General features: G+C 52.3%; 1 protein-coding gene across 2 annotated transcripts in view; it reads left to right on the top strand.

Annotated features, from left to right (window-relative positions):
- Nucleotides 1-131: 131 nt before the first annotated feature.
- LOC138832612 (germinal-center associated nuclear protein-like) overlaps nt 132-10,486 on the top strand; it is a 49,318-nt gene continuing 38,963 nt past the window's right edge. The window contains exons 1-9 of one of the 2 annotated variants that reach the window (XM_070030889.1): nt 132-445; nt 1,868-3,167; nt 3,385-3,608; nt 5,038-5,116; nt 5,588-5,732; nt 7,414-7,604; nt 8,489-8,628; nt 9,352-9,549; nt 9,995-10,263. In XM_070030889.1, the coding sequence (XP_069886990.1) occupies nt 1,970-3,167; nt 3,385-3,608; nt 5,038-5,116; nt 5,588-5,732; nt 7,414-7,604; nt 8,489-8,628; nt 9,352-9,549; nt 9,995-10,263 (2,444 nt within the window). In that variant the 5' untranslated portion in view covers nt 132-445; nt 1,868-1,969. The remainder of the gene's footprint in view (nt 446-1,867; nt 3,168-3,384; nt 3,609-5,037; nt 5,117-5,587; nt 5,733-7,413; nt 7,605-8,488; nt 8,629-9,351; nt 9,550-9,994; nt 10,264-10,486) is intronic. The other variant, XM_070030888.1, reaches the window with a different exon arrangement.

Genomic DNA, 10,486 nt, shown 5'->3' with positions numbered 1-10,486 from the left:
GCCCGGGCTTCCGGCGGGCGGGCGGTGAGCGTCGCGGCCAGGACTTCCGGTGGGGGGCGTTGCAGGGCCCGGGCTTCCGGCGGGCGGTGAACGTCGGGGGCAGGACTTCCGGTGGGGGGCGTTGCAGGGCCCGGGCTTCCGGCAGGCGGGCTGTGAGGGCCGGTCCTCCGCGCCCGGTGCCCCGGGTGCCCCCGGGCCCCGCCCTCAGGTTCTCCCGAGTCTCTGCTCCTCCTCCTGGCGCCGCCACCCGCCAGCGCGACGCCCCTGCGGCGGCCGCCGTCCGGACCGCCCCGGGAAGGGCTCGGCCCGGCGTCCCGCGTCCCCGCGTCTGGAGGCCGGTTACCGCCGCCGCGCGGCCCGGGGAGCGGCGGCGGGAGACGCCCTGACCCCGCACGTCCCCAGGTCTCGGAGGCGGGAGCCCGCGCCGCCCGCTGTGCTGACCGCTGTAAGTAACGCACATCTTCCCCGCCGGTCCCGACGCGCCCGGGCCGCCTGCGGCTTCGTCTTTTCCTATTGGTGGTGCGGGAAGGACCCGGGACCGTGCAGCTGACGGGCCGTCTCCCACCGGGCCGCCCCCCCCCCGCCTCCCACCGGGCCTCTCCGCTTCCCACCGGGCCCCGCCCGCCTCCCACCGGGCCCCCCGCTTCCCACCGGGCCGCCCCCCCCCCCGCCTCCCACCGGGCCGCCCCCCGCCTCCCACCGGGCCGCCCCCCCCCCGCCTCCCACCGGCCCCCCCCCCGCCTCCCACCGGGCCGCCCCCTCCCCGCCTCCCACCGGCCCCCCCCCCGCCTCCCACCGGGCCGCCCCCCCCCGCCTCCCACCGGCCCCCCCCCGCCTCCCACCGGGCCGCCCCCCTCCCCGCCTCCCACCGGCCCCCCCCCGCCTCCCACCGGGCCGCCCCCCCCGCCTCCCACCGGCCCCCCCCCGCCTCCCACCGGGCCGCCCCCCCCGCCTCCCACCGGCCCCCCCCCCCGCCTCCCACCGGGCCGCCCCCCCCGCCTCCCACCGGGCCTCCCCGCTTCCCACCGGGCCCCGCCCGCCTCCCACCGGCCCCCCCCCCCCGCCTCCCACCGGGCCCCCCGCTTCCCACCGGGCCGCCCCCCCCCCCCCGCCTCCCACCGGGCCGCCCCCCCCACCTCCCACCGGGCCGCCCCCCCCCCCCCCGCCTCCCACCGGGCCGGCCCCTCCCGGCCTCCCACCGGCCCCCCCCCCCCGCCTCCCACCGGGCCGCCCCCCCCCCCCGCCTCCCACCGGGCCGGCCCCTCCCCGCCTCCCACCGGCCCCCCCCCCCCGCCTCCCACCGGGCCCCCCCCCCCCCCGCCTCCCACCGGGCCGGCCCCTGCTTCCCACCGGCCTCCCCCCCTGCCCTCCCCCAGCCTTCCCCCCTCCCCCCTGCCCCCCCCCGCATCCCACCAGGCCGCCCCCTCCCACCCCCCCCCGCCTTCCCCCCGCCTCCCCCCTCCCCCCCCCCCACCGGGCGGCCCCCTCTAGCGTCCCCTCCCCCCCATCCCAATGGGACGCTCCTTCCCCCATCCCAACGGGCCGCTCCTTCCCCCATCCCCACTGGATTTTGTTCTAATCTTAAAGGCCTGGGCTTCAGGGTTTCCCACCTGAGATCCTAGCTCCTCAGGAGGCTGAGGTCTGAGGAGCACGGTTCAAAGCCAGCCCGGCCAGGACTATGTGATAAAGTAATTTGTATCATGTCCGCCAACAGAAGAACCTGTTGGCTCTCACAAAGTTAGGGTGCTCCCTCCTTAATGTGGATGACGGGTTAAAGAATTATCCTTATAGAATGATTTGCGATTCGAGACTCTTTAACAGCCTTCTAACACGATGTACTGTGATGACATGAATTCTTACCTTTCAGTTCACCCTGAAGATGAAGGGGAGCCCCCTAATACAACGGACTCTTTAAGGAAGAGGACTTTGTGAACGTAGTGTTTATTGGCTTCTAAAAACTGTGTTGAAGATGAATCCAGGGAACCCTTTTGGTGGGCAACAGCCTAGTGCTTTTGCAGCATCTTCTAGTAGTACTGGAGGTACATTTCAGGCTAAGCCGCCATTTCGATTTGGTCAACCCTCTGTTTTTGGGCAAAGTAACACATCTGGGAAGAACCCGGCCTTTTCACAGGTGCCTAGCTTTGTAACACCTGGACTAAGTCATTCTTCTTCAGAACAAGCGTTTGGTCTCACCCAAACCTCAAGTGCTGCACTCTTTTCTGGACTTGAACGCACTCCTTTTGTAGCTACTTCTGGGCCTTCAAGTTCACCTGTGGCAGGAAACTCGGGATTTAATCTCAAATCATCTACCAGCATTGGAGTTTTCCCAAGCACTTCTACTTTTGGACCAGAAACTGGAGAAATAGTGAGCTCTGGCTTTGGGAAAACAGAATTCAGCTTTAAAACTCTGGAAAATGCAGTGTTCAAACCAATCCTGGGGGCTGAGTCTGAGCCAGAAAAAACACAGAGCCAGGTTACTTCTGGATTTTTTACGTTTTCCCACCCAGTCAGTAGTGGATCTGGTAGCCTGACCCCTTTTTCTTTTCCTCAGGTGACAAGTAATTCAGCTAACTCAAATTTTATCTTTTCAAAACCAGCTAATACTAATAGCCAATCTGCTTTTGCTCCTGCTTTGTTAAACCAAAATGTAGAAGACGAGAAGAGAGGACCTAGACCAGTGTTTGGAGGTTCTAGTAGTAGCTTCAGCAGCTTCGCCATAGCATCAGGGTCTTTAGGAGAACCCTTTTCTGCTAGCAAAACAAGTGCCCGGCAAGGATGTGAAGAAGCTGTTTCTCAAGTGGAGCCACTTCCCAACCTCATGAAGGGACTGAAGAGGAAAGAGGACCAGGACCGCTCCCCAAGGAGGCATGGCCACGAGGCAACAGAAGATTCTGACCCTCTGTCCAGAGGTGACCATCCTCCAGATAAACGACCTGTCCGCTTGACTCGACCCCGGGGAGGCACTTTGTTTGGCCGCACAATAAAGGATGTCTTCAAAAGCAATAAAGACGTAGGTCGTCTGGGCAACAAGGAGCCTAAAAAGGAAAGCTGTTTTGTCGAGTCTGGGGAAAGTGAACCATCTCGAGGGAGTCAGGCTGTCCTGGCACCTTCCCGGCTTCCAGGAGTGACCAAAGAGGAAGAAACTGAAAGCAGGGATAAAAAAGAAGGTGAGTTGTAAAGGTGTTCGGCAGAGTATAGGCAGCTGGTAGATTCTCAGTGAGATCCTTACGGTAAGTAGCTTGATTGTTCTGGTAAGTCCCCTGAATAGTAGGAATCCTAACATAGGGCCTTGGAGATTTTCATTTGCTTTTACAAAGTTGGTGCCTCCTTTTGTCTGAGAATTAACATCTAATAGGTTTATATGTCTGTTTTCTGAACTCCTAGATTCTCTGAGGGGAACTCCAGTGCACCAGAGTAAAAGAAGCGAGAGCACAGACAGTCTTGGAGGCTTTTCTCCCTTAGAAGCCACAGCTATCCAGTGCAAGAACATCCCTGATAGTCTCAACGACAGGGCCGTCCTGGAGAGCTACTTCAGTAAAGTTGCTAAAGTGCAGCGCATCTTCACCAGGCGCAGCAGGAAGCTGGCAGTGGTGCACTTTTTTGATCATGTAAGTATTCCCAACTTGCTACTTGCTATCCTAGAGGTGAACTTAATTTTAGTACCATATTTTTATTTTTTTTGGGTCCAGTCGTGGGGCCTGAACTCTGGGCCTGAAGAGCTGTCCCTCAGCTTTTCAGCTCAAGGCTAGCACTCTACCACTTGAGCCACAGCACCACTTCTGGCTTTTTGCTTACGTGGTGCTGAGGAATCGAACCCAGGGCCTCATGCATGCAAGGCAAGCACTCTACCACTGAGCCACCTTCCCAGCCCTAGTACCAGATTTTTAAACTCAGGGCCTCATGTTTATTAAGCATGGGCTCTCGACTGAAATACATGCCCAGCCATTGGTTTTTTAGACAGGGTCTCTCTGTGTAGTCTACACTGGTGAAACTGAGATCTTGCTGCCTCAGCCTCCCAGGTGTTGGGTTAAAAGTCTTGGAGGTTACTATGCCCAGTGGCCACACCAGTATCTATTTCTGGAACTTTTTTTTTGTCTGTCATGTGGCTCTGAGTAGCTAGGATTATTGTCAGTTGTGGGGCTTGAACTCTGGGCCTGGGTGCTGTCCCTCAGTCAGCTCTTCAGCTCAAGGCTAGCACTCTACCATTTGAGCCACAGCTCCACTTCCGGTTTTCTGGTGGTTTATTGGAGATAAGAGTCTCACAGACTTTCCTTCCTGGGCTGGCTTTGAACTGCAGTCCTCAGATCTCAGCGTCCTGTGTAGCCAGGATTACAGGCATGAGCCACCAGTGCCCCTAATATTCTCATTTTTAAAAGTGGTGTTTGCTGTGAATGTGTTTATTCTTTCAGTTGAACCTTAGGATTTTTATCACGTATCTGTATGGAGATACGTTGCATTGTGAACAATTTGATGCAGCTGATTTCCCTGTTCTTTCTGTTCCCCAGGAACAGCCCCAGTTACTGAGTGTGGTACATAATTTTCTAGGCACTTTATAAGTATCTGTACATATTAATGTGAGTAAACATTACTCGTGATGAGTCTTGTGGTAATGGTATTTCACGTGTATCATTTCATAGCTGCCTTTGGTTTGTAAGTTTTTCTGTGTATGTGATTAGTTGGTAAGATTCATCTTGCCAAATACTAAGGGTCAAGTTTCTGGGTTTTTATCATAGTAAAGTTGACAACTTCAAAAATGAGAAGAACAAATTCATACTTGTCAGACAGGTAAGGGCTGCTGTGGGCAATGAGGTCTGTGACTGCCATCACCAAAGGCAGACAGTGTGTGCAGCTCAGGCTGTGGTGCCCTAGCTGAGGGGGTGGAGCACGTGGGGGAGGGGCCGCCCTGTTGCTTGAAGGACAGTGGCTCTCTCTTGAGACCTCTCTCTCAGAGAGGTCTGTTCTGTTTGCTGCATCTGTCATTTTGGTTTCACTTTGCTCCTTGGTCTCTTGGTGTCCTCATGCTTGGCTGTTTTTCAGGAATCTGCAGCTCTGGCTCGAAAGAAAGGAAAAAGTTTGCATAAGGACGTGGCTATTTTTTGGCACAAGAAGAAAATCAGTGAGTTTTCAGTTCTTTCCGTAGTCTGATGTTCTGTATGCAAGGCCTATTGACTTCCCAGTCTGAGTCCTTCACCCAAGGCCAGTGGAGCTTGTGTCTCATAGTTTGTTTCTGGGATATTTCCATAACCCCCTGTAACAGCTGTAAGAATTTTACTTTCTGAAAACTGAAAAGTCCAGTATCAGGAGACTTGTGATGGTATAAACTCTGGGTTTTTGGTTTTCTTTTTCTTTTTTTCTTTTTTTTTTTTTTTTGCTGGTTGTGGGGCTTGAACTCTGGGCCTGGGCGCTGTCCCTCAGCTCTTCAGCTCAAAGCAAGCGCTCTACCACTTGAGCCACAGCGCCACTTCAAGCTTTTTCTGTGTATGTGGTGCTGAGGAATCTAACCTAGGACCTCATGCATGTGAGGCAAGCACTCTACCACTGAGCCACCTTCCCAACCCATAAACTGTTTTGACTACTGTGTCCCCAGGTCCCAACAAGAAGCCTGTTTCCCTGAAGGAGAAGAAACTTGGTGACAGTGAAGCTAGCCAGGGCATGGAGGATGCATCCTTTCAGCACTCGTCGCTGGGCAAGCCTATAGTGAGGGCTGCAACCGGCAGCCTCCTGAATAAGAGGTGGGACAGGCCTTTCCTGCCTGGGATGGGCTGCAATGTGGTACTTGAGGGGCTGGGGAGCAAGAACTTATAGTTAACAGTTTCTGGGAGTGAAGGATAAGGAGGGAGGCTTTTTTTTTTGTCATTTGGGGTTGAACTCTGGGCCTGGTCTCTGTCCCTCAGCTCTTCAGCTCAAGGCAAAGCACTTTACCACTTGAGCCACAGTGCCACTTCTAGTTTTCTGGTAGTTAAGTCTCTTAGCCTTTCCTGCCCACGCTGGCCCTGAACTGTGATCCTCAGATCTCAGCCTCTTGAGTAGCTAAGATTACAGGCGTGAGCCACCGGTGCCCAGCAAGGATACTTTTAAAATGGGCCTGGGAATGTGGCTTAGTGGTAGAGTGGTTGCCTAGCATGCATGAAGCCCTGGATTTGATTCCTCAGTACCACATACACAGAAAAAGCCAGAAGTGGCCTTGTGGCTCAAGTGATAGAGTGTTAACATTGACCGAAAGCAGCTCAGGGACAGTGCCCAGGTCCCGAGTACAAGCCCCAGGACTGGCAAATATAAAATAAATAAACAAACAAATAAGTAAATAAATAAATAAAATGTTCCTTCCTCCTCCCCATTCTTTAACCGGCTGGCAGGCGCTGTTTTGCTTTGGGAAAGCAGGCCTGCTTCAGGCTGATGGTCCCAGCTGAGGGCTTGTGGAATGAGTTTTTCTTCATCTGACACTTGGTAGTTATGGGGGTGGTTCTCATTTTCACATACCACAGGATTAGATTGCTGAGAAGGTCTGTGAGGGTAGTTTTTCTTCTCACCTGAGATTTTTTTTGTTAGTTTGAGAGAACTGAATGACAGAGCTCCTGTAGCTGACCTATCTATTGTTTTTAGCTGCAGCTGTAGTTCCTATGTCTCAGTTCCTACACGAGGCCACTCACTTGGCATGGCAGAGGTTTGGCTGGTGCACATTGTATGTGCCGCCTATGTGGTCGGTGGTGCATTTACTTGCCTTGTCTAACGTTACTTGTAGTTCACTTGACATGTAAATGCAGTAAACTGTCTTGGGTGGCTGTAATTATCCATTCTTGGTAATACTTTTGAGAGTTTCCAGTGTGACATTTTGTATGTCCATCGTACTGCTGCAAAGCAGCTGCTGAGATGGTCCTGATGAGGTGCATTGTGGTATGAGTGTGGTTGCTTCTGTGTCACATGACCCCCTTTCCCACAGGTCCCTCCTCTGACTTCCTCTTTTCACACTGAACCTGCGCTGACAGGTCTCTGTATTTTTTTCCCTTGCTCTGTTTTGTGATTGGCAGTTTAATCCCTGGCTTGCTTACCTTTATCTTTCCCATCCTTCGGTCTCAGATACGCTTTGATGTTTCAAGTTCGGAAACTTGGAAACTAGCTAGAAAATGGAGAAGCTGAGAGGGTAGCCACTTAACAATGTGTTGCTTATTACCTGCTTTAATTTTTCTTTTCCCTTTTTTGGGGGTCTTAGCTTTTGAGTTCTGGACTCAAGCTATACTTTTTCCTCATCCTTCAGTGTAGCTGGGATTATAGCTCCTTTTTCATGGGGAAAAAAAAGGTATTTTTTGTTCCTCTTATCCCTAGGTATACTTTCTTAGCTTTAGAACTAGAAAATCTTGAAAGGTTCAGAAGTGACCATGATAGGAGATACTTACTGTGTTGTTTTCCCTGTAGCTCTCCAGTGAAGAAGCCAAGTCTTGTGAAGGCCCCTCAGTTCGTGGGAGACCCTTTTGACTCTGGGTCTGAGGGCACTGAGGGCCTTGGGCCATGTGTGTCGTCTCTCAGCACCCTGATAGGCACCCTGGCTGAGACATCAGAGGACAAGTACCGCCTGCTCGACCAGAGGGACAGAGTCATGCGGCAAGGTATGGCCCCAGAGTCCCTGACAAGGCCACCGTGAAGTAGTGTCCCTTTTCATGAGGTTCCACTGCTGTGGGGTTATTGTTCTCTGCTGTTCCTCTTGGTGATGAGTGTTGTATGTTTACTTGGAAGTGTAAATGTGCCTGCTTATGTGTATAAAGTAGTGGTGGGAGGGTGTGGAAGAACTGTATACTCTGACTGCCAGGAGATTGAGCAGGCATCTGAAAGGTGGAGGTGAATGGAGGTTATTTTAGACATGGTTAAGGCTTTGGATGGTTAAAATTGTAAACTTGACTACATTGCCTTCCAGAGGCATGCTGTTTCCAGGAATATATTATAGACTTATTCTTGTAGCCATGGTGACTCAGGAGGTGGAGATGAAGATTGCTGTCTAACTTGAGACCCTGTTCAAACAATAATAAGTCTGTGCATTAGTGGAAAGGGTCGACTTATTTAAGACACATCACTTAATTTGTTAGGTGATTCTCAGTGCTGAGAATTCTGGAATACTGGAATGTATTGAATATTTATACCTAACAAGTTTATCCTCCTAGTCAACATTCTGCACCTCATCACTGAGATCATGATAAGGATTACAGAACTCTGGCAAGTGTGCCTGTCAATAAGTGGGTGTGCCCTGTTGTTAGTGTGCAGTGGAATTCGGTCACTGGAAGCAGCTGCCGTGATGAGGGATTTTAGTAAGACTTGATGCCCACTGTGCGGTGGGTTGGCCACGGCCAGTCTTTTGAGACTCAGAGTTAAATTTTTTTTTTCTTTGTAATTTATGACTTTCAGAATTATTTTTCCTTCTATCATGGCAATATACTTTTGTGAGTTCTCCATATTTGTGTGACACATACATCCTTATCTTTTGCTTGACATCATTCAGCTCGGGTGAAGAGGACTGATCTGGACAAAGCAAGAACTTTCGTTGGGACATGCCCTGACATGTGTCCTGAGAAGGAGCGTTACATGCGGGAGACTCGGAGCCAGCTGAGTGTGTTTGAAGCGGTCCCAGGGACCGATCAGGTAAGACTCTTGAGTGTCTCCCACTGAGATAGGCCCCTCATTCCTATTTAATTATTTTCTTTGGCTAGCTCCTGAGTGTTTGAGTACTGTATCAGAGGACCTGACCTCTGATGTCACAAGTGGTTTGCTCAGAAATCTGTTTGCTCTTCAGTTTTGCCTGTGGGCTTTTCACCCTGACTGGGTTTGGCGTTTGACCTGATTGTGCTTCCCAGCTAGAAGCTGTCGTCGCTGTGGAGGCCTGAGTTTACGCAGGCCCTGGTCTGTGAGGGCCTCTACTTTCCTCCATGTCCACGAGCCTGCAGCCTCCTACAGTGGAAAGGACAGCCCTAGACTTTTGTAGGGAGGTGGCCTTTGTCCCACCGGGCCTCCTTCTATGCCCCTATTTGTCCTCACTGTCCACCTTCATTTCAAGTTAGGTCTAAGCAGACCTAACTTGGTGTTTGAGCATGGTTGAGGCCTTTGACATTTCTTGTAAGTCCTTTACTTGTCTCTTCTTTGTGCTTTGGAACTTAAATTACTTCTTATAACACCCTCCTACTGTTTGCCAAAACCAAGCTTCTTAGTTTAAATCAAGTCTTTAAATTTTGATTGTATCTTTAACAGAAATTTTCCATTTAAAAAGCGTTTTCAAGCTCCAATGTTGTATGTGTCTGTGTCCTCTGCCTCCCTGACGGCCCAGCGACAGTCAACTGAGCAGCTTGTCCTTGTTCTACATCCCCCCAGGTGGACCACGCAGCAGCTGTGAAGGAGTACAGCCGCTCCTCTGCTGACCAGGAGGAGCCCCTGCCACATGAGCTCCGGCCCTCAGCTGTGCTCAGTCGGACCATGGACTACCTCGTGACCCAGATCATGGATCAGAGGGATGTCAGCCTGCGGGACTGGTATGACTTCGTGTGGAACCGCACACGTGGCATACGGAAGGTATCAGCTTCCTCTCGTTGGAGATGAGGATGTGTGTAACAGCTATGCTCATAGCTTGGTTTTAACTCATCTGAAACAAAAACCATTACAAAAATGTTAAAATGTGGGGCTGGGAAGGTGGCTCAGTGGTAGAGCGCTTGCCTTGCATGCATGAGGCCCTGGGTTCGATTCCTCAGCACCACATAAGCAAAAAGAAAAAAGCAGGAAGTGGCACTGTGGCTCAAGTGGTAGAGCGCTAGCCTTGAGCTGAAGAGCTGAGGGACAGTGCCCAGCCCAGAGTTCAGGCCCCACGACCAGACTAAAAAAAAAAAAGTTAAAATGTGCTTTATGGGTTTGGGATCAAGTTAAATGTTAGGCATGATTTTTCTCCTAAGTGTGTAGGTAGGAAGAACATGTACTCACTAGTGCATGCATGTTTGTAATCCTCCCCCTTGCTTGTACCTAGGACATCACACAGCAACACCTCTGCGACCCTCTGACGGTTTCCCTGATCGAGAAATGTACCCGGTTTCATATTCATTGTGCCCACTTCATGTGTGAGGAACCCATGTCTTCCTTTGATGCCAAGATCAACAATGAGAACATGACCAAGTGTCTGCAGAGCCTGAAGGAGATGTATCAGGACCTGAGGAGCAAGGGGGTCTCCTGCACCAGCGAGGCTGAGTTCCAGGGCTACAATGTTCTGCTCAATCTCAACAAGGGAGACATCCTGAGGTGAGTTTGCCTGTGATACAGGGAAAGGCCATGTAAACAGAAAAAGAGCTTTTAAGGTTAGGGAGACCCTGGCGAGGATTGAGTGAGGAGTGTTGCTACTCGGGTACATCAGCTCCTCTGAGCTGGGCAAGAATGGCTTCTCCTCCTGGGAAGACTATGAGAGAGGTATCCTTCTGATAAGACTGGGCCAGGGCCGGGAAGCCAGCGTCACCCACTGGAGTTG

The sequence above is a fragment of the Dipodomys merriami genome, unplaced genomic scaffold (genome assembly GCF_024711535.1).
Source record: "Dipodomys merriami isolate MVZ:Mamm:240054 unplaced genomic scaffold, mDipMer1.0.p SCAF_2, whole genome shotgun sequence".
Taxonomy (NCBI): Eukaryota; Metazoa; Chordata; class Mammalia; order Rodentia; family Heteromyidae; genus Dipodomys; species Dipodomys merriami.
The sequence above is the reverse complement of the archived record's forward strand: the minus strand, read 5'-3'. Positions and strand labels throughout refer to the sequence as shown.